The sequence below is a fragment of the Pleuronectes platessa genome, chromosome 11 (assembly GCF_947347685.1).
Source record: "Pleuronectes platessa chromosome 11, fPlePla1.1, whole genome shotgun sequence".
Classification (NCBI taxonomy): Eukaryota; Metazoa; Chordata; class Actinopteri; order Pleuronectiformes; family Pleuronectidae; genus Pleuronectes; species Pleuronectes platessa.
Window position 1 is genome coordinate 26,706,154 of NC_070636.1, and position 22,644 is coordinate 26,728,797.

Sequence of the window (22,644 nt, forward strand, 5' to 3'; positions counted from 1 at the left end):
ATGCAAACTCTGACCCATGCGTACGACCGTTTTGGAGATGGGAAAGTGGCAATGCAGACGTGAGGTGGTTAACTGAAGCCAGATTTTTGATCCAGTTCATCATTTAGATTAAAACCAACAGCTTAGTTTTGCTCACGCGACATATCTGTTCCACACAAAACTTTTAATTAAAAAAATATATAAAACAACTTACAGCAAAATTACGTTTAGATTTCATTTAACAGCGGGGTTACAGAGCCATAGCTTTTAATAATATCTTCTAACACTGTGAGTTTATCATCAAATCACTGCAGTGAACGTGACAGTGCCATCAGGCTAATGTGAGGGAATTGGTCCGATGCTCTTAATAAATCAATACTGCCGTGTAAGTGGTGCGGGGTTCTGCGTGATGTGTGCATGCGAATGGAAGGATGAGGAAGAAAAGAGGGTTCAGCAATGTCTAATCAGCTGATATAGATTCTACTGATCTGTCATCTGTGATCTTTTTTTACTTCAGGAACCGTTCTTTCTCTCATCTTCACTCTCATACATTGTGTTATCCACAGCAGCAGCAGAGTATCAGTGTATATCCTTTATTATTGACATCACTGCTGTCCCATAAAATCGCTCTTCACCACCACCTCACTAACAAACACCTCGATGTCAGTGTCAGAAAGTTTTGGTTCCTCTTCACACCGTTTGATGCTGTGACTCCGTCGGTGGAAACCCATTGGTCAGCAGCATAATTTAATATTCATGCCGTGCTTTGCATTGACCATTTATGCATGAAAGTGGGTGTGTGGAGGGCGAATTTGGAGGCAGTTCCACGTACAAACGTTTCCAGGTGGACTGTGATTTATAAAACGAACAATGCGTTCAGGCAGTGGCGATTTTAGCCTGAAATTTCTTGTGGGGCAATTTTGTATGACTTCATGTCACCGTCACAAAAATAGAGGTAGCTGATTATTATAAGCAGTAGGCCTATAGAGACCAGTAAGATATACTATGGGCTGCACTTTGAGTGCCAGCAGGGAGCAGAAATCCTATTTCAAATACAATTCACGTACTTTAGAGCTCAGTGCGACACAAAGATGTTGCCTAGCATTAAAGTAAAATGATTGCAACAAAGTAAAAAGATTATACAGACACATAGCTTCACATCAACGTCAACATCAATACTCTGAATAAAGAGCTTTAGGAGAAGTAATGCTACTTAAAACAGCTGCTCTTAAAATGCAGATGTGACTTTAAATACTCACGTTTCAGTGGATCACAGTAAATCTGTTTCTGCAGAATAATTATCTGTGTAACGTAGTCAAATCAAATGGGTTGGCGAGTGAGACAACTTTACATACCAGATATATATTAGATATCTTACGTGGTGGGGCTTATTCTCCAAACACACTCATCCTCATCAACCCTTGCGCTTTTCCCCGCTGGGTGGAACGGATCATGTCGGTTCATGTTGGGTCAATAACTCTGTATGGTCCCATTATAAGGTGACCAGATTTCTGAAATGAAAATCGGGGACATTTTCAATGCGGCGGTGAAAAATCATTACATATTATCATTATGAAATAATAAATGGGGACAAGTACTTTTTCATGTATTTTAACCAGCTTTTATTACACAAAAGGTCAGAGGTGCCATTAGGGGGCAAAAAGTTAGGAAAATTCTGAGGGCCCGTGGCCGTGACTGACAGGGGCCCTGAAAAAATATTAGAACATTAGTTATGTTAATAAAAAAACATCATTAATGGATTTTAATAGAAAATCAAATTTATAATTAAACAAACACTTTATCAGTATGCAGAATGTTTCCTGTATGTCTTCACAGTGTTATATTATCACAGCTCAGTGTCAGTAGATATTGTAAAGTTAGTTGGACTATAAGATAATTGAAGCCTTCACAGGTAGAGGTGTGGTTACAGAAACTGCACATGGTTGGCGTTGCCTGTGTGTGATGGTGGGTCCCTCATTCATCCACCTCCGCCTCAGGAGCCTGGGTAGAATAAGAGCAGAGAACATGAGAAAAACTGCAAGAACAGAGCCAATAGTAATAGGCTACTGTATTAAAATCAAAACCTACATTTATAAAGTGCACCCACAAAAGTCACTCATCAGGGGGACAGTTCCAGTATAGAAATTGGGCTCATATATTATCTGTTTCTCCACCTATCTCCTCTCCTCTCTCACTTTGTCTCTCTGTCTCTCACTCTCCCTCATTCCCACTTTCTCTCCCTCCCTCTCCTTACCTGATTTGCATATTTCTCAGAAGAATGTATTTTCTTCTGGATGGCTCTGTCTTTGGCCAGCATCTCCATAAACTTATCACAAGGGAGGTTGATGTTTGTCTTTACAATAAGTATGGCCTTGATGGAAGGAACAGTGAACCTATTTCTGCTGTCTGTCCATATGTCATTCATTTGAGAGAACACCCTCTCTACTGGTGCATTACTGCCGGGTAAGCACATGACAACAGACACTAATCTTGCCAGGTTAGTGTGCGGGATGTCATTTTCTTTGAAATGAGTAAATACTGTGCTCCATCTCTGACTGAGTGGTGTCTCAATCTCTCTCCATTTCAAGAGTGATTCCCCCTTTAGGAACTCTTGCAGGGCAGAAACCTCATCAAACAAATCATCTTCTTTGATTTTCATATTGGGCCACTTTTCCTGCAGTGTGGCTGTTGCCTTCTGGATCTCTTCTCGCAGAGGTTTCTTTTTTAAAAGGAGACAGTGCAAGTCATTTAAATTGTCTGTATGCTTTCCCCAAGCTTGCAAGTAGTTCACAGCCGTTGTGAAGAAAGACTGAGTTGTATTGAGAAAGTTTTCTCTAGTAATTGCTGCATTTTCCACGAGCTCTCCCAGTAGTCCTCTGGCCAGTACTGGAATGAAGCTGTCGTCACGTCTTGCTGTCAATTTTATCTCCACCTCTCTCAGGATTGCAGCTGACTCCACAGCACAGCGGTCCTGGCCTTCAAGCTTCTTGATTGTTTCACTAAATATGGCCAGGTTTCCATGGGCAAAGGCAAGCCACAGTTCAGTCAGTGGATCTTCAAACATTCTTCGCAAGACAACAGGGCATTTCTCTTCAGAAAGAAAAAAGGCTTTAAGTGGTGCATACATTTTAAGCACTCTTTCTAGAGCAGGGAGCATGGACAGCCAGCGAACATTGCTGTGTCCTAAGATTTTTTGATACTCTTGGCCAACAAATTCACAAAAGCTCTTCAATCTTTCCACTCTAACAGTGTAAATATGAAAATACCCGAATATCTTTGTGAGCAGGTACTCTACATCGATGGGAAGGGTATCCATAGCTGTTCTGGTTGCATTATGGATGATGTGGGCAGGACAACCCAGGCCAATCACCTCCCGCTGCAGTGCATTTTTCACTTTGGTGTGGACGTTGATTCTCCCCACCCTATTCAGCCCGCCAAAGTTGGTGTTTGTATTGTCGGCAGAGAATGCCACTACTTTATTTTCCAGGGAGAATTTTTCAATCACCACCATGATCTCAGCTGCAAGTTCCTCTGCCTTTTCTCCTTTAAGTTCAACAAAATCAAGCAATTTTGTTTCTATGGACATGCTGCCATCATTTGCTTTGCAATACCTGACGATTAATGGCAGCAGCTTCAAATGTCCATGATTGGATGAATCAATGGACAGGGAAACAAATTCAACCTGCTCTAGGTCCTGTCTTACCATATTGGTTGCCCATGGTGCGAAGACGTTATTCACTATGGCTTCACCTTTGGTCCGGCCACAGGAAACTTTGGCTCATAAAGCTTCTTTGTCAGTTGTGCTGTGCAGTCCATAGATCGGTAACTATGATTGTGTTTCATAGTGTGGTACGCCAAGATGCCCTCCTGCACAGCTAACTCGAACTCCTTTTGGGAAGGCTCTGTCTTCTTATAGAATGTGGCGATTGTGGGCGTAAGAGCATTGGCAGTCAGACCTTTTTTATGTTTTTTTGTCTGCTGATGCTCCACCACAGAATATCTCCCCCCACTGGCAATTGAAAAAGAAGACTGGCAAAGGGTGCAGTGGACCACTGTGTCGTCTTGGCCTGGGCGACAGGGGCGTATAAATGGAAATTCTTTCTGGATTTGTTCTGTAAAATGGCATTTGCGCTTCTTTGAAAGAGCCATCTTCTCCTCTACTCTTTTTGCCTCTCGTCTGTTCTCTTCTCCTTCAATGCTTTTCTTTTCTTCACCCTTCTTTCTTCTCTCCTTAGCTTCCCTCTGTTGTTTACTTCTTTATTTCTGCCTTTCCACACTATTCTCCTGCTCTTTTTTCTCTTCTCTCCTTCACTCTGTTGTTTACTTCTTTATTTCACCTTTACTAAAAAGAGTGACATATAAAACAGTGACTCAGGGCATCAGCTAATCAAATGGTCTGCATTTATAACTACTACAGTCATTGATTACCCACACAGCGCGAAACAAAACAGCAGCCTAACACACACAACTATCAACCATTGACTTATTATTAATTAATTAATTATTAATTAATAATATCATCATTATTATTATTTTAACAGTCTCAGGTCACTATGCCTACAGGAAAATTATATGCTAACAAAGCAGTTCCACCTCCCCCTCTTCCAAAACAGAGCCATATACAATGTCATCACCTGGTAATCTCATGCTAACGTTACCATTACAGCTTCACTTATGACAGATATGAAAACATTGTCATAATGTTAACGTTCACTGACTTTTATAACGTTACGTTAGGTCTTCAGTTCAGATAAACAATCATACTTATTTTAACGGTACATCACTTCTCTCACACACACACACACACACACACACACACAGCCAAGTCTACTGCCAATTCACACAAAATAAATAAGTTCATACACAACATACCATTTATGACCGCTGATCTTCTCTTTTTCCTTTTTGCCGCCTCTAGATTGTTGTTGTTGACGCTGCTGCGTCTGGTCGTGCGTCTTGATAACGTCTGTACGTCATACGACGTCTTCTCTGGTGATGCGTTAAATGACTACAGTAATAACTGGTGTTTGAGTCTGCGCGGATTTTTCCCCCATTCAGTGTCAAAATCGGGGACATTTCCGGGGACAGCTTTGACCGGGGACAGATCACCGAAAACGGGGACTGTCCCCGGAAATCGGGGACGTCTGGTCACACTATCCCATTAGCATCGCCATTTCTGATGGTATCTTGCCTGCAGGCTAGCGGAGCTAAGCTAACAGGCTAGGTACAGAGACACCTATACCTGGTCATCACTACTAACACAGAAATACAATACTAAACTTGACTTACCACAGAAACGGGAGCGCAGACGTCTTTAGCTTCTCTGTCAGGAAAACAAACCGAAGATCAAACCGTATTATTCATCCGATATGTGAGAGAGTGAAACCTCTCCACAGACTGTTCACAGGGATTAGCCTGTTAGCCTGTTAGCTCAGGTTAAGCCGAGCAGGCAACAGGCTGGGAGCTGGAGTCGCGTTTCGCATTATTCGAGTCGAGTTGCTAGGCAGATTTCGTGGAGCACATCTTAAAGTGCCCCAACTCCGCCCACTCTCCCAATGTTAACTTCAGCCTGTGTGGTTCACGCTCACTGGTGTTTCCATGGCAACGGTCTTAAGCTTGGACAGTTGCCCCCAGAGCAGAGACGGACAGAGCAGAGAGGGACAGAGCAGATACGGAAGGCAAGTGAAAAGCTTTTCACAGACCAAGCACACAGACAGAAACACACACAAATCAAATGACTCCAAAACAAGACTATAATGCTTGTGCGTCAAGTTTATTAAAAAACACATCCACGCTACTTTGCATATAAAATTAAATAAAATATGTTTTGCAACAAAGTACAGATGTATTGAGCTTTCTGCAGAACAGCGCCATCTGTATCTGGTGGGGCAGTGCCCCACGTGCCCCTAATGTAGAAACGCCACTGCGTTCAGTTGTGCGTGTTAACGGTTTTATAAATCGGAATTTTCTTTTGCGTACGCCATTTACAGCTTTTGTGCTAACGTATACTTTTGTATGAATCCTACACACTGTTTTATAAATTTGAGACCCCTGGACTTTCGATCCTGGCATGGTAATGGGGATTAGACTTGTTAAGGATCTATATGTTCACAAGGTGTTTGCTTCATTTGATCAATTGTCAGAGAAGTATACGTTCCCCTTTCTTTCGAGACCTACAGATTAGGCACTTTGTATAAATGGGTTACCCTGAGCAAGCACGCCCTTAGATAGTCTCCTAGGATTTAATGCTGGTCTCAAGGGCGCCATCTCCTGGATTTATGGAGAGATTGACGGGATAAACCCACAGTCTCTGAATAACCTAATAGGACACTTTGGGAACAAGACCTAGGCCTGTCATTTGCTGATGATCAGTGGGCTTCAAGCCTTGGCCGGGTTCATTCCTCCTCCCCCTGTGCTAAGCATGGTCTAATACAGCTTAAGATATTTCATCATCTCCATTTCACCAAGGAGAAATTAGCCAGAATATACCCTAATACTGATCCTACATATGACCAATGTAAGCTAGTCACTGCAACCTGGCGACACATGTTTTGGCTGTGCTCGAGCCTGCAAACATATTGTGAGAAAATCAATAACAGGTTGAACCTCAACCTGTTATTGCACTCTTTGGGGTAATGCCCGAAGGCACAGTATGGCCAATTTGCATGCATGCTGTGATTACCTTTACCACTCTGCTAGCTCGGGGCCTTATCCTCCTTAACTGGAAGAGGCCGGTGCCACCATCTCATACAAGATGGCTTAAAGAGATCATGTTGTATTTGAAGCTTGAAAAGTTTAAATATACACTGAGGGGAGTAACAGATACATTTGAAAGGGTATGGAGGCCTTTTCTTGCATACTATGACAATCTTAACCCAAATAACAGACTGGGAGGATTCATTATTCCTTTAGTATAGCACAGTGCTGATGAACTTAGTTTTATAAGGAGTGTACATTACATGTTTATTTATTTATTGTTTTTGTTTTGTGTGCTAATTACTCAATATTGTAAACAGAAGTTTATTTAAATATTTGGTGGTGTGTCTTTCAAGGGGATGCTGGGTTGGGGTGGGGGGAGGGCACATGGGACGGGAGTAATGTAGGATGTATTTCAAATGTTGACTCTGTGAATTATCCCTAATATTCAAATAAACAGAAATTTGAATAAAAAATTTAACAAAACTCTCACTGATATTTGCACCAAATGTAAAAAGAGTTTGAAGGTTGTGATGATGTGCCATAGTTTGGATTTTACTATAGAGAATGTGAAAAGAAGCACATACTCTGACTTCAACATATAGTCAAGAAATGACTGATGTTATAACACACTATCATCTTTCCTGCTCTAAGGCCTTGATATCAAGAACCAAGGATTTCGGTGATGCCTACAAGTTGATCCACGCTAAGCTGGCCTATCTTCAAGACAAACTGGTGGTTGCGGATGGCCTTCACCCCGACATTTTGGCCAAGAAAAGTCAGTCAGACCAGTATAGGGTGAGTTAAATCCCAAGTCAGACCAGGACCAAGCCAATGTTAGCCAATATGTTTGCTGGACCTCAAGATGCTTTGTGTAGACTATTGTATAAAACTTCCAGTAGTATAAGCTGATAAATTGAGGTCAATTTATCATAAATGTTGAGTGTACTAAAAATGTAAGTCGCTTTGGAAAAAAGCGTCAGATAAATGACATGTAATGTAATGTAATTGTTGTGCAAACTTAAACATTTACAAGATCATATATAACTATGTTGTATTGATATGTATTCAATCTGAGGAAAGACACAAATACTTATACAGAAACGAGGACATTTTATTTTGTGCATGTAGCTCATTTACCACATATGCTTTACACAATGGTCATTTTTGAAAGCATCCTACATTTTTCTTATCTGGTTCCCAACCTATAGGCATTGACTGGTTTAATTTTTGTTGACATAGAAAATCAAATTGCAAGACCTTAAAATGTGAGTTATGTTATCAATCACTGTGAACACAGTGGATGCTTTTATTGTTGTCACATCGGTTGATTAAACAATCACCTAGAATTGTGCTTTGTTATGATACTGAATATAGATTTGATTATTTTTTAATTGTGGTAGATACAATTTTGACTGCATCGGATATTATTTAACACAAAAGGTGTAAACTTTCATGAAAACCACATTGGATGTAGGGCTGTCACGATATCCGATTTTCACTCAACAATTACTGTGGACTCAAAACAATTCACAAAATGATATTAGCATATCTATTGGAAGTTTTATAATCAATTCTATCTTTAATATTTATTTTGTGTTTTATGTTGTTTTTGGTGAATGAATTATGCCAGAGGACTACAAAATAGTACCCACCATTATTGTGCAGATAGATGATGAGTTCATGGTCAGAGTGATCACAGATTTCCCCCCTTAATATATTATGGTATTATTATTATTATTATTATTATAGAAATAGCAGTAGCATTAAATGAACACTAAATTAAAAAAATTATAAAATTGACCTGCTATTGTTTCACATTCCCCACATACAACGCTTGCGAATCAACAAATTGCGTGCGCACCAGATAGTGACTGCATCACAACAGAAAGAAACTTATTTAGAATGTGCATGATTTATTTACAAAATATTGAGATTAACACAATATCCATCATAAATATGTTTTTAGAATTAAAATAATCATCAATATTGGCATATTTTGACAGCTCTGTATATATATTTTTGCATTATATCCAATGGTGTTGTGTGTGCTCAGATGATCCAGAGGGACCTGGTGGACTGTGAAGCCCATATCACAGCACTGGAGACTCTGGTCTCCTCCAGTCAGAGCAACAGGACTAATTTTGAGAGGCTGTATGCTGACTGGAAACATCTTCAAAAGGCAGTCAGGGTAAGATTAAATGTTCAGTTGAATTATCGACAAATTCTGATTCTAAAAATATATTTCTATAAACAAATACAAGTTGTGGCCCCTGATAATAAGGAATTACAATAATCAAGTCTGGATGTAACAAAGGCGTGGACACATTTTTCTGCATCTTTTTGAGACAGGGCATATCAGATTTTTGTGATGTTACATAAGTGAAAGAAGGCAGTCCTAGAAATGTGTTTTTAAATGAGAATCAAAGGACAAATCAGGATTAAAGATCACTCCCAAATTGCTGAAAGTTTCCCTGGAATGCGCTCTAGAATAGCTATGTCATCAGATAATGCATCTCTAAGGTGGTTAGGGCTGAGTATTAGAACTTCTGCTCTATCTGAGTTTAATAGGAACAAATTGCAGGCTATCCAGGGTTTTCTGGCCTTGATACATGCTTGAAGTTTAGTTAATCGATTACACTGAGTGTGTCCTGATAATGTTTCCTAGTGGAAGCATATATAATGTGAATAAAATTGGGCCGAGCACAGAACAACTTTGGTGCACACAGATGACTGATCATTACTTTGCACAAATTGGAATTGATCTGATAAATAGGATTCAAACCAGGTTAAGATGGTTCCTTTAATGCCAATTAACTGTTCTAGTCTCTGTAGTAAAATGTGATGGTCAATAGTGTTGAATGCTGCACTAAGATCTAACAGAACAAGAAAAGAAGCTGGATCTGAAGCTATTTGAAGGTCAGTAGTGACTTTTTCCTGGAGAAACCTTTGACAGCTGATTGGCTACAACCTTTTCAAGTTTTTTAGACAGGTAGGGGAGGTTGGATATCTGTCTGTAGTTGGCTAAAACCTCCAAATCCAGATAGGTTTTTTTTTTTAGAAGGGTTTGATTACAGCAGGCTTACAGGATTGTGGTAAGTATCCTGATGACAACAATAGATTCATTGTATTCAGTGTTCATAATTATTAGGGGCAGAATTTCTTTAAGTAACTTTGTAAGGATGGGATCTAAAATACAAATTGTGGTTTTAGACGAGATTATTGAAGTCAGCTGATTAAGGGTGATCAGAGAAAAGCTGTTAGAATAATTGTTAGGATTCTCAGCTGTTGCTGTTCTGTTGCAGTGCTGAAGAGAAACAAGTTTTGTTTTTTTCTTCTGTTAATGTGGAGTAGTAGGCAGCTCTTACTTTGTAAAGGGCCTTCTCATATACTTTGACACTATCTTTCCAGGATAGGTGATTTTCAACACAGTTGTTGGAGTGCCACTTCCTTTCTAGTTTTCTTGAAGCTTGTTTTAATTCATGTGTTTGAATTATACTAGTAATTTACTATGTTTTACACAGAGGCGTTATGGAGTCTAATGTTTATTGTTGCGAGTTAGACGAGCTAGTGACAAGATGGTTAATTTCAGTTGCACTAGGGTTTTTAAAGAATTCGTCAGTTATATAGATTGATGATACTGAGTTAAATGTGACTGGAAATATTTCCCTAAATTTTTATCCGATAGACCTCTAGAAAATGGGTTTGGGATTAATGGCATGTAGTCTGATAATAAGAAATCAAAGGTAATGAAATTATGGTTGATACAAAAGGATAATGTTGAAATACTATTAGATGTTACATTTTAACACCATATAATAGTACAATGTCAAATGTGTGGTTACAACAGTGAGTGGGTTGGTGGACACACTGACACTGTCAGAAAGTGTGCAGCAGACGGACCCAAGGTTTAACAAAATATGTCTTTTATTGAAAATCAGTCTTTAACAGAAAAAACTAAAGCACACAGTGGAAAACACTGGAGGCTTACACGAGGAGATACAGAGGACACGGGATACAAAAAGACGGTGTGTGCATGATGTTGTTAGTCTTTTTATTAATAGCATAATAAGAGAGCAGTTCAAATAGCCAAAAGCAGAGGGAAATAATATAACATACTCTTACGTTGGTGTGATGCTTCTAATTATTTTCTTTTACCTACTCATCATTTTTGTTTTTTAGACAAAGTTGCTTGAGAGTGAGGAGAGCGTTGCAGTTCATGAGAGCTTCCATGGCAGCCTGCTGAACATAGAGAAGTGGCTGATGATCATGAAGCAAAAGTTGAAGTCATTTCACAGCTCTGCTGGAGAATGGAGCATAGAGGGTCGCCAACATGAAGCAGAGGTCTGTTTTTTTTCTTCTTTTTTACGACTCTGTGCTCACAATCTTCAGTTTTTAGAAGAGCTTATAGTTCTTGTGTAGATCTCTGACCTGCAACAGTTTAAATGTTGGTTTGAAATGTCACAATATTAACCCTGATCACCACATAATGATTGATACTTCTCTTAGATTAGTAAAATTCAGCTTTACCTGACTCCATTCACTCTCTTACCCTTTCTCTTGTGCTGACACACACACACACCCATACACAAAGCGACACACACATGTGCAAACTCAAGCACAGTGCGAACGGAAGAGATACAGAGAGAAATCAGTGCTAAGTTGAGGTCTGCAAGTTAAGAGCTAAAAGCTTGCACTGCTTGTTCGCCTTGCCCACAGTGAGAACCAGTATCTAAAAAGATAATGATGAAAATTATTTTGTAGAAGAACAGTGAAATACAGAGACGCGCCGACATGATCCAACACCAGTGAGTCATAACCAAACACCTGACCGTAAATTTATTACCTAAATCATCCCAATAAAAAATGAAATACGAACGTGAACTAGTTCATTTTCATCTGCATGAACTGAACTTGGAACTCGTTCTTATCAAGAGTGAACTGGCTCAACACTGCTTCTACAGATGGGCTCAGAGTCAGATTTCACCTTCACATTTAATTTTGTAAGGGTTTGGTTATTTGTTTGATTTGTTTGAAAAGAGTATCCTTCAACCATCCTATATTGGCTAAATAACAAGAATGGCAAAAACTAAGATGACCCGATTGTTCAGGGGATAAAGGTTATCTTTGAGTTTGAGAACATAACATCATCCATTGTTTGCTCAGAGGCATAGCAAAGAGACAAATTGAATTATGGTGTTGTATGTTTTTGTTTGATTTATTTTTATTTTTCAATCTTAATAACTCAAAATCATTTGGACTTGTCATCAATTAAATAACAAATGTTAAATTTATATATCTTCTGTCATTTATCTTTTTGTTCCCACAACAATATAAAGCGAACAAGGGGATTTTTCGGGCATTTAGAAGGGTGATTAATTGTGATTAATCACAGCTACCCTGTGATTACCCTGATAACAAATTTTAATTGTTTGACAGCCCTAATATAAATACATAAATAATTATATAAATAAATGGATGAATAAATACATTATTATATAATTAAATGCCTATATCAATTACTTAATGAGTATTTATGCATTTATCATACGTTTATTTATGTATTTGTTTTTTTATTTATACATTTATTTATATATTTCGAATTTTATTAACACATTCATTTATACAGCTATTTATATATTTTAAATTGTATTTATGCATTTCTTTATACTCTGCGTAATCTGCTGAACACAACAAAATAAAACTGTCAACTCAGTCATCAAAAGTCAGGGGCGGGTGAAACCTTCTGATTGGTGGTTAAACATGAATCTACTGCTTCAGCTTAGCAGCGGGCATCTGGTTAGTAACCAGCGATCAAATTGAATAAGAATAAGAAGAGCCCTGCTGCCCTAGATGATACATGGAAAAAATTCAGATCATTGATGGTTTTTTCTGTCAGTGAATCATTGTGCGGAAGAAGAGAATAAGTAGAGAATAGAATGTAACAGAATTTGAAAACAGATATTGAATGTATCAACGTTGCTCCATCAAATCTCGCTCCGCCTCCTCCGACTAAATTCTACTGTGGAAATGTATATCAATTAAGGTGCGCCCTCCGTGGTCCATGGTTAACTCTAACTGGGGAAGCCGTGGCCTTTCCCCACCTTCGCCTGCTGCTCATTTCCTGGTGCCTGCTCTCTGATTGGTAGGCCCCCGTCCCCAGCTCGGCCAATTCCTGGGATGCCAGAAATCCAAATATTATTTAGGTCCAGCCAACATGCCAGTCATGACAGCTGCACTCAATCGCCAAACATGCTCAACAATACTATTATCGTACGACATAACATGCTGGTGTTGGTGTAGCCCGCTTGTAATGGTATTGATTTTGTTTCAATCTTTAGTTCCTGCTTATTGTTTTAATAGTTACACTAAATTTAGTAACCTTTCGATAAAACTATGTCTTTGATTTGGGCAGCATCCTTCAGCCCTCACTTTTTGTATTTTTGCAATCTGATTCCAAACCTTTTCTGAATAAATAAGTCATTTTAACCATTAACATATATTTTTTTGTCCCCCTTCCCCTCACAAGCGAAGGGTGGTAGCAGACCGTATTTATGTAGCATTTATGTCCTAAGATTAAGATGAAGAAATCCTTTATTAATCCCGCAATGGGAACATTTGCATAAGTACATGCAGATCTTTCTTTCCTTCACACATGATAGCAGTAATTAATAATTACCACTTCATCTCCTCAATTAAACCAACCCTAGATAGAGTAAAAACAAAACAAAATAAACTAAGGTGTTGGTCCAAGTGTAGTTTTAGGATGGTGGTGACAATGTGTGATGGGACTGTATGCTTTTTGTAAACATTGTAAGCATTTCCCAGTCTTGGGCTGGCTTGAACTGACCACTCTTGGTCAGAGGAGGGGGCCTTCTCCGTTCCAGTTCCCCTTCTTGGATAAAAGGTGTCCTCGGAACTGCGCTTGATATTTTTGTCATTATATCATCATAATCCTTGGGTGTTATTTTCATTTGTGTTTATCGAATAAAAACGTCAATGCCATCAACTAGTAAAAGTCAGGTAACGATATTCTCTGCTACTAGCTTAACTTTGGAGCCATATTTTTTATTAAATTAGATTGTATTTGAATAGGGCTAAATCACAACATGCATTGTCTTCGGGCACTTTACACAGTAAGACCTTGCAATATTACATTGTGGAAACAACAGTTTCCACTATGGGCTAGCACTTGACAAAAGTGGAAGTAGCCTGTAGATTCAGCCTCAGTGTTGGGGTTAGAGGAGAGAAATTGGGTAGAGGGAAAGATAAGTGGAAAGGGGTTTGTCATTTTTATTTGCCAAATGTGTGTATTTCGCAGAAGAATAGGTATCTCTGCAAAAAATAATACACAATATACCGCAGATATGCTTTGACTTTATGCTGAAAATATTTCATACAGTGATGCAAAATTTCACATTGTATGAAAACCACTAAAACACAAGAAATACAATCTATGGTGGCTTCCACAAATAAGACATAATGATTACTCCATGATGTAGTCTGACTCATTTTTTCTCTCTCTGACCACTTTATGTCCCTGTCCACAGAGAGCACTGGGAGAATTTCCAGAGAAGGAGATTCAGCTACAGCAGATGGAGGTCCAGGGTCAGGGGGTTTTGGAGAGTACTTCAAAGGAGGGGCAGATACACATTCTGCAAGACATGAAGCGGCTACGAAAGTCCTGGTTGTCCCTCTACAACATGAGTCTCAATCTTCACAGGTATCCGAAATAGGGTACAATTAGAAGGTTGTATTTTAGTTTGGTATACCAATTGTGTGGTGATGTTTAGAAGGACTGTTCCACAAATGCTGAAAGAGTGTGAAAAGATGCCAAACACCTCAAATTGAATGGAGTGGGATAATTTGTCTGAATGTCTTAGAATCATGCCGGTTCTGCCACCTTGGGAGGGGAAGGGTCACATTGCAGATATAACTGCCCTTTTCTACAGTCTATGATCACGTTTTCTAGTGTCCTTTATCACTGTTGTCACGCAGGTGATGATAAAATTAGGCTAAACTCATGTATTCCCCTTGGAGGATTATTTTTTTCAATCTGATATTTTTTGGAGGCGCTGGGATTGCAGAGGCCAGATAAGGTATATCTTTTTTATCAGGTACAAAACATTGATGACAAAAAGATATGGAATTAGGCTATGTCACACAAGCAGAAAGTGAAACAGAGAGAAGAGTTGGTGAACCAACTGTTTATTGTGGAACAGTGGGGACAAAAATGTGTATTCAGGATTTCCACGATGGACGGTTAATGATAAACGATCAGCGCTGCAACGTTATATAAACCTCACCTTTTCTGTCAGTCTCTTTGTGTTGTTGTGATGTATTAGACACACAAATGTTGAACTGGTGAGTAATGCAAACACTTACCCCATTGTGTTTCTTTTTTCCTCTCAGGTTACTGAACAGCTCCATGGAGTCGACAGCATGGAAGGATAGAGCCCTTTCTGTAGACAGCTCATTCCTATCAGAACTCAGTCTAGGGCAGGATGACAGTGAGTTCCTGGCAGGAGGCTCAAGTAGTCAGAGAGGAAAAAAACAGGATCAGTCAACAGAGAAGTTTGGAGCTTTTGTAAGCCCTGGGCCTGGACAAGGAGATAGTCTGGAGGGAGAGGCAGGGGAGGGGTTGCTGACAGGGCGGAGTACATGGATCCAGGGCCATGCTGAAGGCCAACTCAGGCTGGTTGCAGAAGATGATGAACGTTTCACTCCATCAAGGACAGAGAAGGACAGTCAGCACTCATTTAATGGAGATGAAATAGATTCCTTGGATTTGAGCATTCATTGCAGCCAGGGTGTTCCCAAAGACACAGATGAATGGCCTGATAATAAATCAACAGGGGCTGACAATCGCATCCTGATTGGAGACAGAGGAGTACCAGCATTAACTGCAATGGTGAGCTATGGTGAGGGGGCGAAATCAGCTATTGAGAGGGCAGGGGAAGGGTTAAGCCCAGGTGTTCATATTTCCTTCCCCTTGGTTAAATTAGTTTCTTACCTTTGTTGGACACAATAGTTTATTCTTTGTACTGATTGTTCAAATGTGACAGGTTGTAAAGCTCTAAGAACAACACACATAAAATTGACAAAAAAATTGTAAATATATCATTTTATACAAAGAGACCACAAGCAAATAATAGGGAAGCTGTCAACTTGTAGACTTCTGTACTTAGTATTTATTGAAAAAAGAGGTAGCAGTTGTAGGGAAAGACTAGCCTGACGTCATACTCATAATTCTAGTCAGATATGAGTCTGATACCACTCCATTGGGCTGTGATTATGGGACATGTTTCAACCGAACCAGGAAAAAAAATGCCTCTTCGCTCAATTGGATAGACCTACAACTAATCAGAGCAACGTAGTATGTGACGTATGTTAAGCGACGCATAGTTGTTGTCAACAGAACTCAACTGCACGCACGCTGGAAGAAGTAGAAGAAGAAGATCAGTAAAAACGATTTTTGCCGGTGTAATTTAAGGATACACGGAGAACTTATCAACACGATCAGCATTTTTGAGAGAAACTCACACTGGACTCGGAGGCGACGCCAAGGCGCCGCGCTAATCCCTAGCGTGCCGGCGCTTGGCTGTTCACACCGGACGCTGAAGCGCAGGGCAATGCTAATAATATCACCCGTTGATCCAGTAGAATAAAAGCATATACTTACTTGTTGCTCCAACATTAAGCAACAGCGTACCAACATTTGTCTTTTTTGGTGTTGTCTTTATACAACATGTTCCGAGGATCACACAACTCACTGTACTTCTCCACTTCAATTATTAATTTAATGTCATCCATGTTGAAGAACTTCTCAGCTGTTTGCTCCGTTAAATCTCAGGTGTCGAGGGTAAATTACGTATTCTCCACTCAAGTCTATGTGGAGAATACGTAGCCCCCCCCCCTCTCTCTTTTTATCTTTATGACTGCTTGTGTGGCTGTAGTGGATGGGCAGAGGGGGACATTTAATAATGTCATTGGTAAAATTGGTAAAATTAAAACTCCAGGACAACAGAAGGGGAATTCAAAGTATGGGATGCATATTTGATCATTTATATCATATAAAATGTCATCAATATCGTTTAAAATCATTTTTCAGTGTGTTTAATGGCGCGATACGCTCGCGCAAAAAATAGACTCGACGCCGAAACGATCGCTTCACGGCGCTTGGTAGCCTTGGCGCAGCGCTTCAGCCGCCACATGGGAGTGGATGGGAGCCAGCTGTTATTTAAGGCTTGGCGCTGCGCTTACGCGTCGCTTTGGCGTCGCTTCAGCGTCCGGTGTGAACCTGGCGTAAAGTTGAATGCACGTACGAACAAGTTCTCCGTTTAGGTTTACAACTCCACAACACATCAAACAAATCGTATTGCATTTGTCGGTCCTGTAAGAACTTAATAACACGGTTGGAACGTGACATTCCTGTGTTTAAAAAATGGACAGACGACGAAGGAGACCAGGCTGAAGAAGCGTGTTCATCTGAGGCATCAGAGACTGGGGGCCCAAGCGCTCTTTGGTGACGTGGTTGATTACGTTACTGTTGATCATCTGTCCATCATCGTATAAAGCCCGCCCTGACAATTTGATTGGTCCGAACAGCCTCTTTTCGGGCATAGTTTCTCCCCAACAGAGCGATGCCAGACCGAACTTCCCGACCTCAAATGTTTTGGGCGGGGCTAAGTTCGTCTGGCATCCAGGCTAGGGAAAGACTAGTTCTGACCATATTCACATTTTCTCCATAGGCTCCAAGTTAAACTTCAGAGCATTGATTAGTTTTGTTTTGCAATTAACACCTTTACAGCAATTTGTTGTTGTTTGTGATATAAAATGACAAATGAAAAAAAAACAAGGACAGGAATCTGGTTACAATTGTTTGCTGTGGTGAGCATTTCCCGCTAACTAATTTGCAGTCCACACATCAGCCAAATATTCTGAATTATACTCAAAAAGAATGTAAAACATCTGCTAACCTCATACAGTGTTGGTGTGTGCTGTTTAAGAGTCCTCTTTTCTATGTGTTGTCAAAGTTGTTTGGGGGTTTGCAGGGGAACACAGGACACTGCAAATCCAGAAGGAATGAGTTTGAGGCGTGGCTGTGCAAAGGGAATGAACTCCTCTCAGGGATCCTCAGCACCAAGAGAGCAACCCTCAGTGCCAAAGAACTCAAGATCCAACAGAACACACTTGAAGTAAGTGTCTTTTAACATTGAATCAAGCAGGGTTTCTAAAACAGGAGGTGGATTACATGTTATTCTCACTGATGGTTTCTTTTAAATGTAGTTGTTTACTTTTTGTGTGGATTGTTCAAGACTTCTACATCCTTCTATAGTTACAGTCATCAGGGTAAATCCATGAATCACTATTTCCTATATCTCCCATAATGTCTTGGGAAATGCATTTGTTCGCTTTGTTTTATCTTGTTCTGTTTGTTAGTTCAGTGTTTTGCTACAGTATCCAGAGCTCGTTAATATAAAAGAAACAACTCCATCTTATTTCACACTTTTTGTAATTCATCTGTGGATTTACTGGACATTCTGATCATAGACAGCCTCTCCTTTGTGCACATAGTGAACCAGTAGAGAAAGTGCATTCATGTGCCTCTACCTCCGCAGACTTTGCACACCGCTATCAGGATTATTTCTTTCAAATGCAGGGCTTGTATCTGTGAGTATATACTCTGCCTCGCTCCCAATTTGGCAGCCACCTATAATGCTGTCCTAAGTTCTTCCCCCAGACAGTGCATACTTTCAGGATCACTTACTGAAAACAGTGCATGTTTAACCTTGTGACCACGGCCTTCATGGTGCAAAACAAAGTGATCAACAGGAAAGCCGACTCAGCGGCCCCCATCACGAGCAATATCTTCATACCATCGTAGGATGCTGAAAGAGGCTGTGCTCAGACGCTGGGAGGGAATCCATCATCATAGTCTGCGGTCTCTCCCTTATCACCTCGTTCACCTGCACAGTTACCACAATTTCAGTCAGTGGATTCCACACAGCGTTGAAGCAGATCAGGTTTTCTCCTGCCATTAGAACCTACAGGTGATTTCCCCTCACCTCCTTTTCTCCCCACCTCATAAAGCTACAGCCACTAGCTCCCCCTGCTGGACTCACCATCAACTTGGGCAATTTTGACAGGGTTGTTCCACAAAAAAATCTAAGAGCAGAGGTGAAATCTGAGTATCTGAGAATTTATCATAAATGAATTTATCATAAATGAAAACTGTCCAAATTCTCTTCAAACTCACCGGACCCGTATTGAAACACGGTCCAAGGAGTCTAAAGCGCGCACGAGTCGGAGCTCGTTTTGAAACCCTGTGGCGCAATGAAACTGAGGGCCGGCACGCGCCGTCTGAGGCGGGATCCCAGTCCCCCGGGGCTCCGGGCGCACCAACGGCCCGTCTCGCCTGCAGCGTGAGCGTGGCGATAGGACCCGAAAGATGGTGAACTACGCAAAACGCAAATCAAATGTTCTCCCCACGTACCCCCTGAACCACTCTGAATACCCCTGGGGGTACGCTTACCCCAGTTTGGGAACTGATGATTTAGATAATTTGAACAGCTCTTATTATGCTGTCTTCCAGGGCCGCTGCTAGCCATTTGGGTGCTCTAGGCCAGTGATTCTCAACTGGTTGGCCTGGGCAAAAACAAAATCTGAGAAAAAAATCTGTCTATTCACACTCATAAACAGTAATTGTAAAGGAGTGTGAATAGGATCAGTTTTCTTGGTTGGCATGGATTCAGTGAGTGAGTATTCTCAGCTAAAGCTGCATGATTTGAGTCTTTTTTAAACTACTTCTCTAACAATGTTGAGCTTGTTTAAAAAAGGCTGAAGTTACTGAATTTGTATGTATGTTGTATAACCGTGTGTCCTTAAGAAGCACTTTTAGTTTTTTAATTAAAATGCATATAATTGAGTGTAAAAGTTAATATTTCCCTCTCTAGCATTTCCTCGATTTGGGTTGCGGCTTGTCATTAAGGGGTGAAGGTTGGTCCCCCGAAGCCAGACCAGTTGAGAACCACTGCTCTAGGTATAATTGCTTAACAAACTCTACAGAAGACAGCAAAGATCGAACAACAAAACAAGCATTTTAAGCAGTTGCAAGAAACTCTACGCAAACTTCTGTTGGGATCCAGGGGGCACTGCACAGCTTGTTGTGATTTGCGGTTGTAATTCCCTATTTGTTGTTGTGTTTTGCTTTTTGTTGTTGTGTTTGATATTTGCGGTTGTTATTCCATATTTGTCGTGCTGTTTGGCTTTTTGTTGTGTTTTGTAATTTGCAGTTGATTCCCTATTTGTTGTGTTTTGCTGTTTGTTGTGTGTTTTTTGATTTGCCATTGTGATTCTACTGTATCCTGATGCAGGCTCTAGAGGCAGGAGTGGTCTGGGGTCAAGAGCAGTTCGAGCTGTTACTTAAGGAAAAGCAGTGCAGAGTGTCTGGTTCTGATTCAGCAGAGGATGTGGGTCTTGAGGAAATTCGCTACAACTGGATGCTCTACAAGTCCAAACTGAAGGATCTGGGAGACATGAGAGCTAGGAGCAATGCTAAGGTGAGGAGAACTTATCACTTCAGAGTCCAAAGTGCCTGCTTAGAGTGTTGAGAATAATCTCACACCCTGTTCATGAGATACGCGAACATGGCGAAGGGCCTTGTTTCAAACATATTTTACATTAACTTGTTGTTCACCATGTGTTATTTTGTTCTCTTTAGATATTTTTTCAATATTTTGTCTTAACTTTTTCTTTAAAGCTATCAAGCCTGACTATCAAAACACTTTTTGTCAGGATGTCAACTGTAATAAATGCATGAAAAACATATATGTTGTATTAATATTAATATACTAATATTGAATTATAACAAAAATTTTAAGTTACTTCCTGGCAATATGCCAACTCTATCAACTTGTAACTCTGATTAATCATTAGTGAGAGAGAGCAGAGGGGACTGATTTCTTTTGGTACCTGGTGACATTACAGCCTGTGGTCAGGGTGACCAATGCTGACTGCAAGTCACTCAGGTGTTGAAGACCTGGGAGACTGTGTGAGTCCTTGGAGCTCTCCTTTTTTTTTCAGGACAAAAGAGACATGTGGTCAGGCTAAAGGTACACATGTAAGCCTGTATATTGTTCAGCAATAGTAGGTCCCAAAACTACCTTTTAGTAAACCTTCAAGTAAAGGCAAAATGCCCCCAAAAATCCTTAACTTTTTTGGTACTTTTTCCGATGGTAGGAACCCTCCTGTTTCACTGCCAGGTGCGAAAAAGACTAAATGGATTTTGCTTAACGGACCCTCCACTGTGACAGCACAACTGTCAATTTACCAAGTATTTGGTCGAAATAGTACTCAAATTGCACTCACATATGTATTAGCAAAATGGGAGTAGTGCTTTTTGTGCATCTAGTGCTCAGACAGTAAAACAACAAGCCTCCATTTATTTTACACTTGCTGTGATCTCACTGATGGAGACACAATTAGGGACATTGATGATGGGGTGACATGACAGTCGTATCTCAGAGAATGTTGCTTTTTTATAATAATGATTAACTTTATTTATATAGCACTTTTAAAAACAGACTTTACAAAGTGCTTTGACAACAAAGTAAGAAAGTAAATAAAAAAATTAACTTGTAAAAGCAGTAAAATGACAATAAAAATAAGTTAAAAAGTACAATAAAAGGTGTAAACAAAATAATAAAATCACAGTAAAAACACAATATCACATCAACGCAAGTCTATATACATTTTAAGAAGTGATTTAAAAAGTCAGTGACTCTGCTAGCCTTATCTACGGTGGCACTGAGAGCTCAACGCACTGCAACTTAAGAAAACACATGCAAGTCGACAGAACACAAGCAAAGTAAGAAGACATCTTCATCAATTTCACAACACAACACGTTACAGAAACGGGCTGCAAATGCAGAAACGCGAGCTAAACATTAATGACTGATGTTGTAACTAAATTTATCAGGGCAAGAGCATTGAATCACAGACAGTTTGTGGCACTTTTGGAGGAGCACGAGACTGAACATGTTGAGATAGGTTACCACACAGTCAGATGGCTCAGTCTGGGCAAAGTGCTTAAAAGAGTATGAGACCAGAGATTCGAGAGTTTTGTGAAAAGAAGGGCAAGGACATCCGAGATCTCTCAGCTGTAGACTGGATGGCAGATCTTGCATTTGCTGTTGAAGACACTGCACTAATGAGTGAGCTAAATAGCAAACTGCAAGGCAAGTGCCTATTCAGCTCGAACTCATTGTTCTGCAGTCTGATACACTACAGAGATCTTTAAGTCAGTATCACTGCTAGAGTTTTATTCTTCTCTCAAAGAGGAGAACTTTCCATACTTGATGAGGTTTAACAGATACAGATCCTCTCTCACTGACGATGATGTGTCAGCTATCCATCGCATATCCACCTCAGACATTCAACCTGACTTCAGAGCACTTGTTCATGCCCAACAAAGACTAGGTTTCTCTCACTGAACAATAAAGAAGAAGAGAAAACAGCAAATGGGGTGATTAGACTACGTGCTAATATTATTAGCACTTTGTATAAAGTTAATTTAATGTTGATCCTTGAAATACTGCAAAAACATGCATATTTTGTTTACAATTGCTCTTGTAAATGTTGATTAAATAGTGATATAATGTTGCCGTTATTTTAGTTTAGAGATCGGCCTTTGGTTAACAACAGAGGGATCAAGGTTAGGTTTCTTTAAAAGCGTTTGGACCAGAGCATGTATATAACTGGAAGGAGGCATCTATTAAGAATCTATCTATTCAAATACTCTGCCCAACTGTGTCGATAACCTCTTGAAGAAATTTGGTAGGAATGATATCAAGGCTGCATGTAGTTGCTTTCATGTGGGTTATAATTTCAGATAATAACGAAATTAAATAGACCTCATATTAGAACTCAAATAATTTAAATAATTTAGAATAAAATAAATAAAAATAA

General features: G+C 39.9%; 1 protein-coding gene across 1 annotated transcript in view; it reads left to right on the forward strand.

The window, feature by feature from the left end:
* Nucleotides 1-22,644, forward strand: part of syne3 (spectrin repeat containing, nuclear envelope family member 3) — a 66,038-nt gene that overhangs the window by 38,009 nt on the left and 5,385 nt on the right. Inside the window, exons 10-16 of the mRNA XM_053433804.1 lie at nucleotides 7,330-7,473; nucleotides 8,732-8,866; nucleotides 10,858-11,019; nucleotides 14,226-14,398; nucleotides 15,088-15,586; nucleotides 17,730-17,873; nucleotides 20,052-20,237. Of these exons, the coding sequence (XP_053289779.1) occupies nucleotides 7,330-7,473; nucleotides 8,732-8,866; nucleotides 10,858-11,019; nucleotides 14,226-14,398; nucleotides 15,088-15,586; nucleotides 17,730-17,873; nucleotides 20,052-20,237 (1,443 nt within the window). The remainder of the gene's footprint in view (nucleotides 1-7,329; nucleotides 7,474-8,731; nucleotides 8,867-10,857; nucleotides 11,020-14,225; nucleotides 14,399-15,087; nucleotides 15,587-17,729; nucleotides 17,874-20,051; nucleotides 20,238-22,644) is intronic.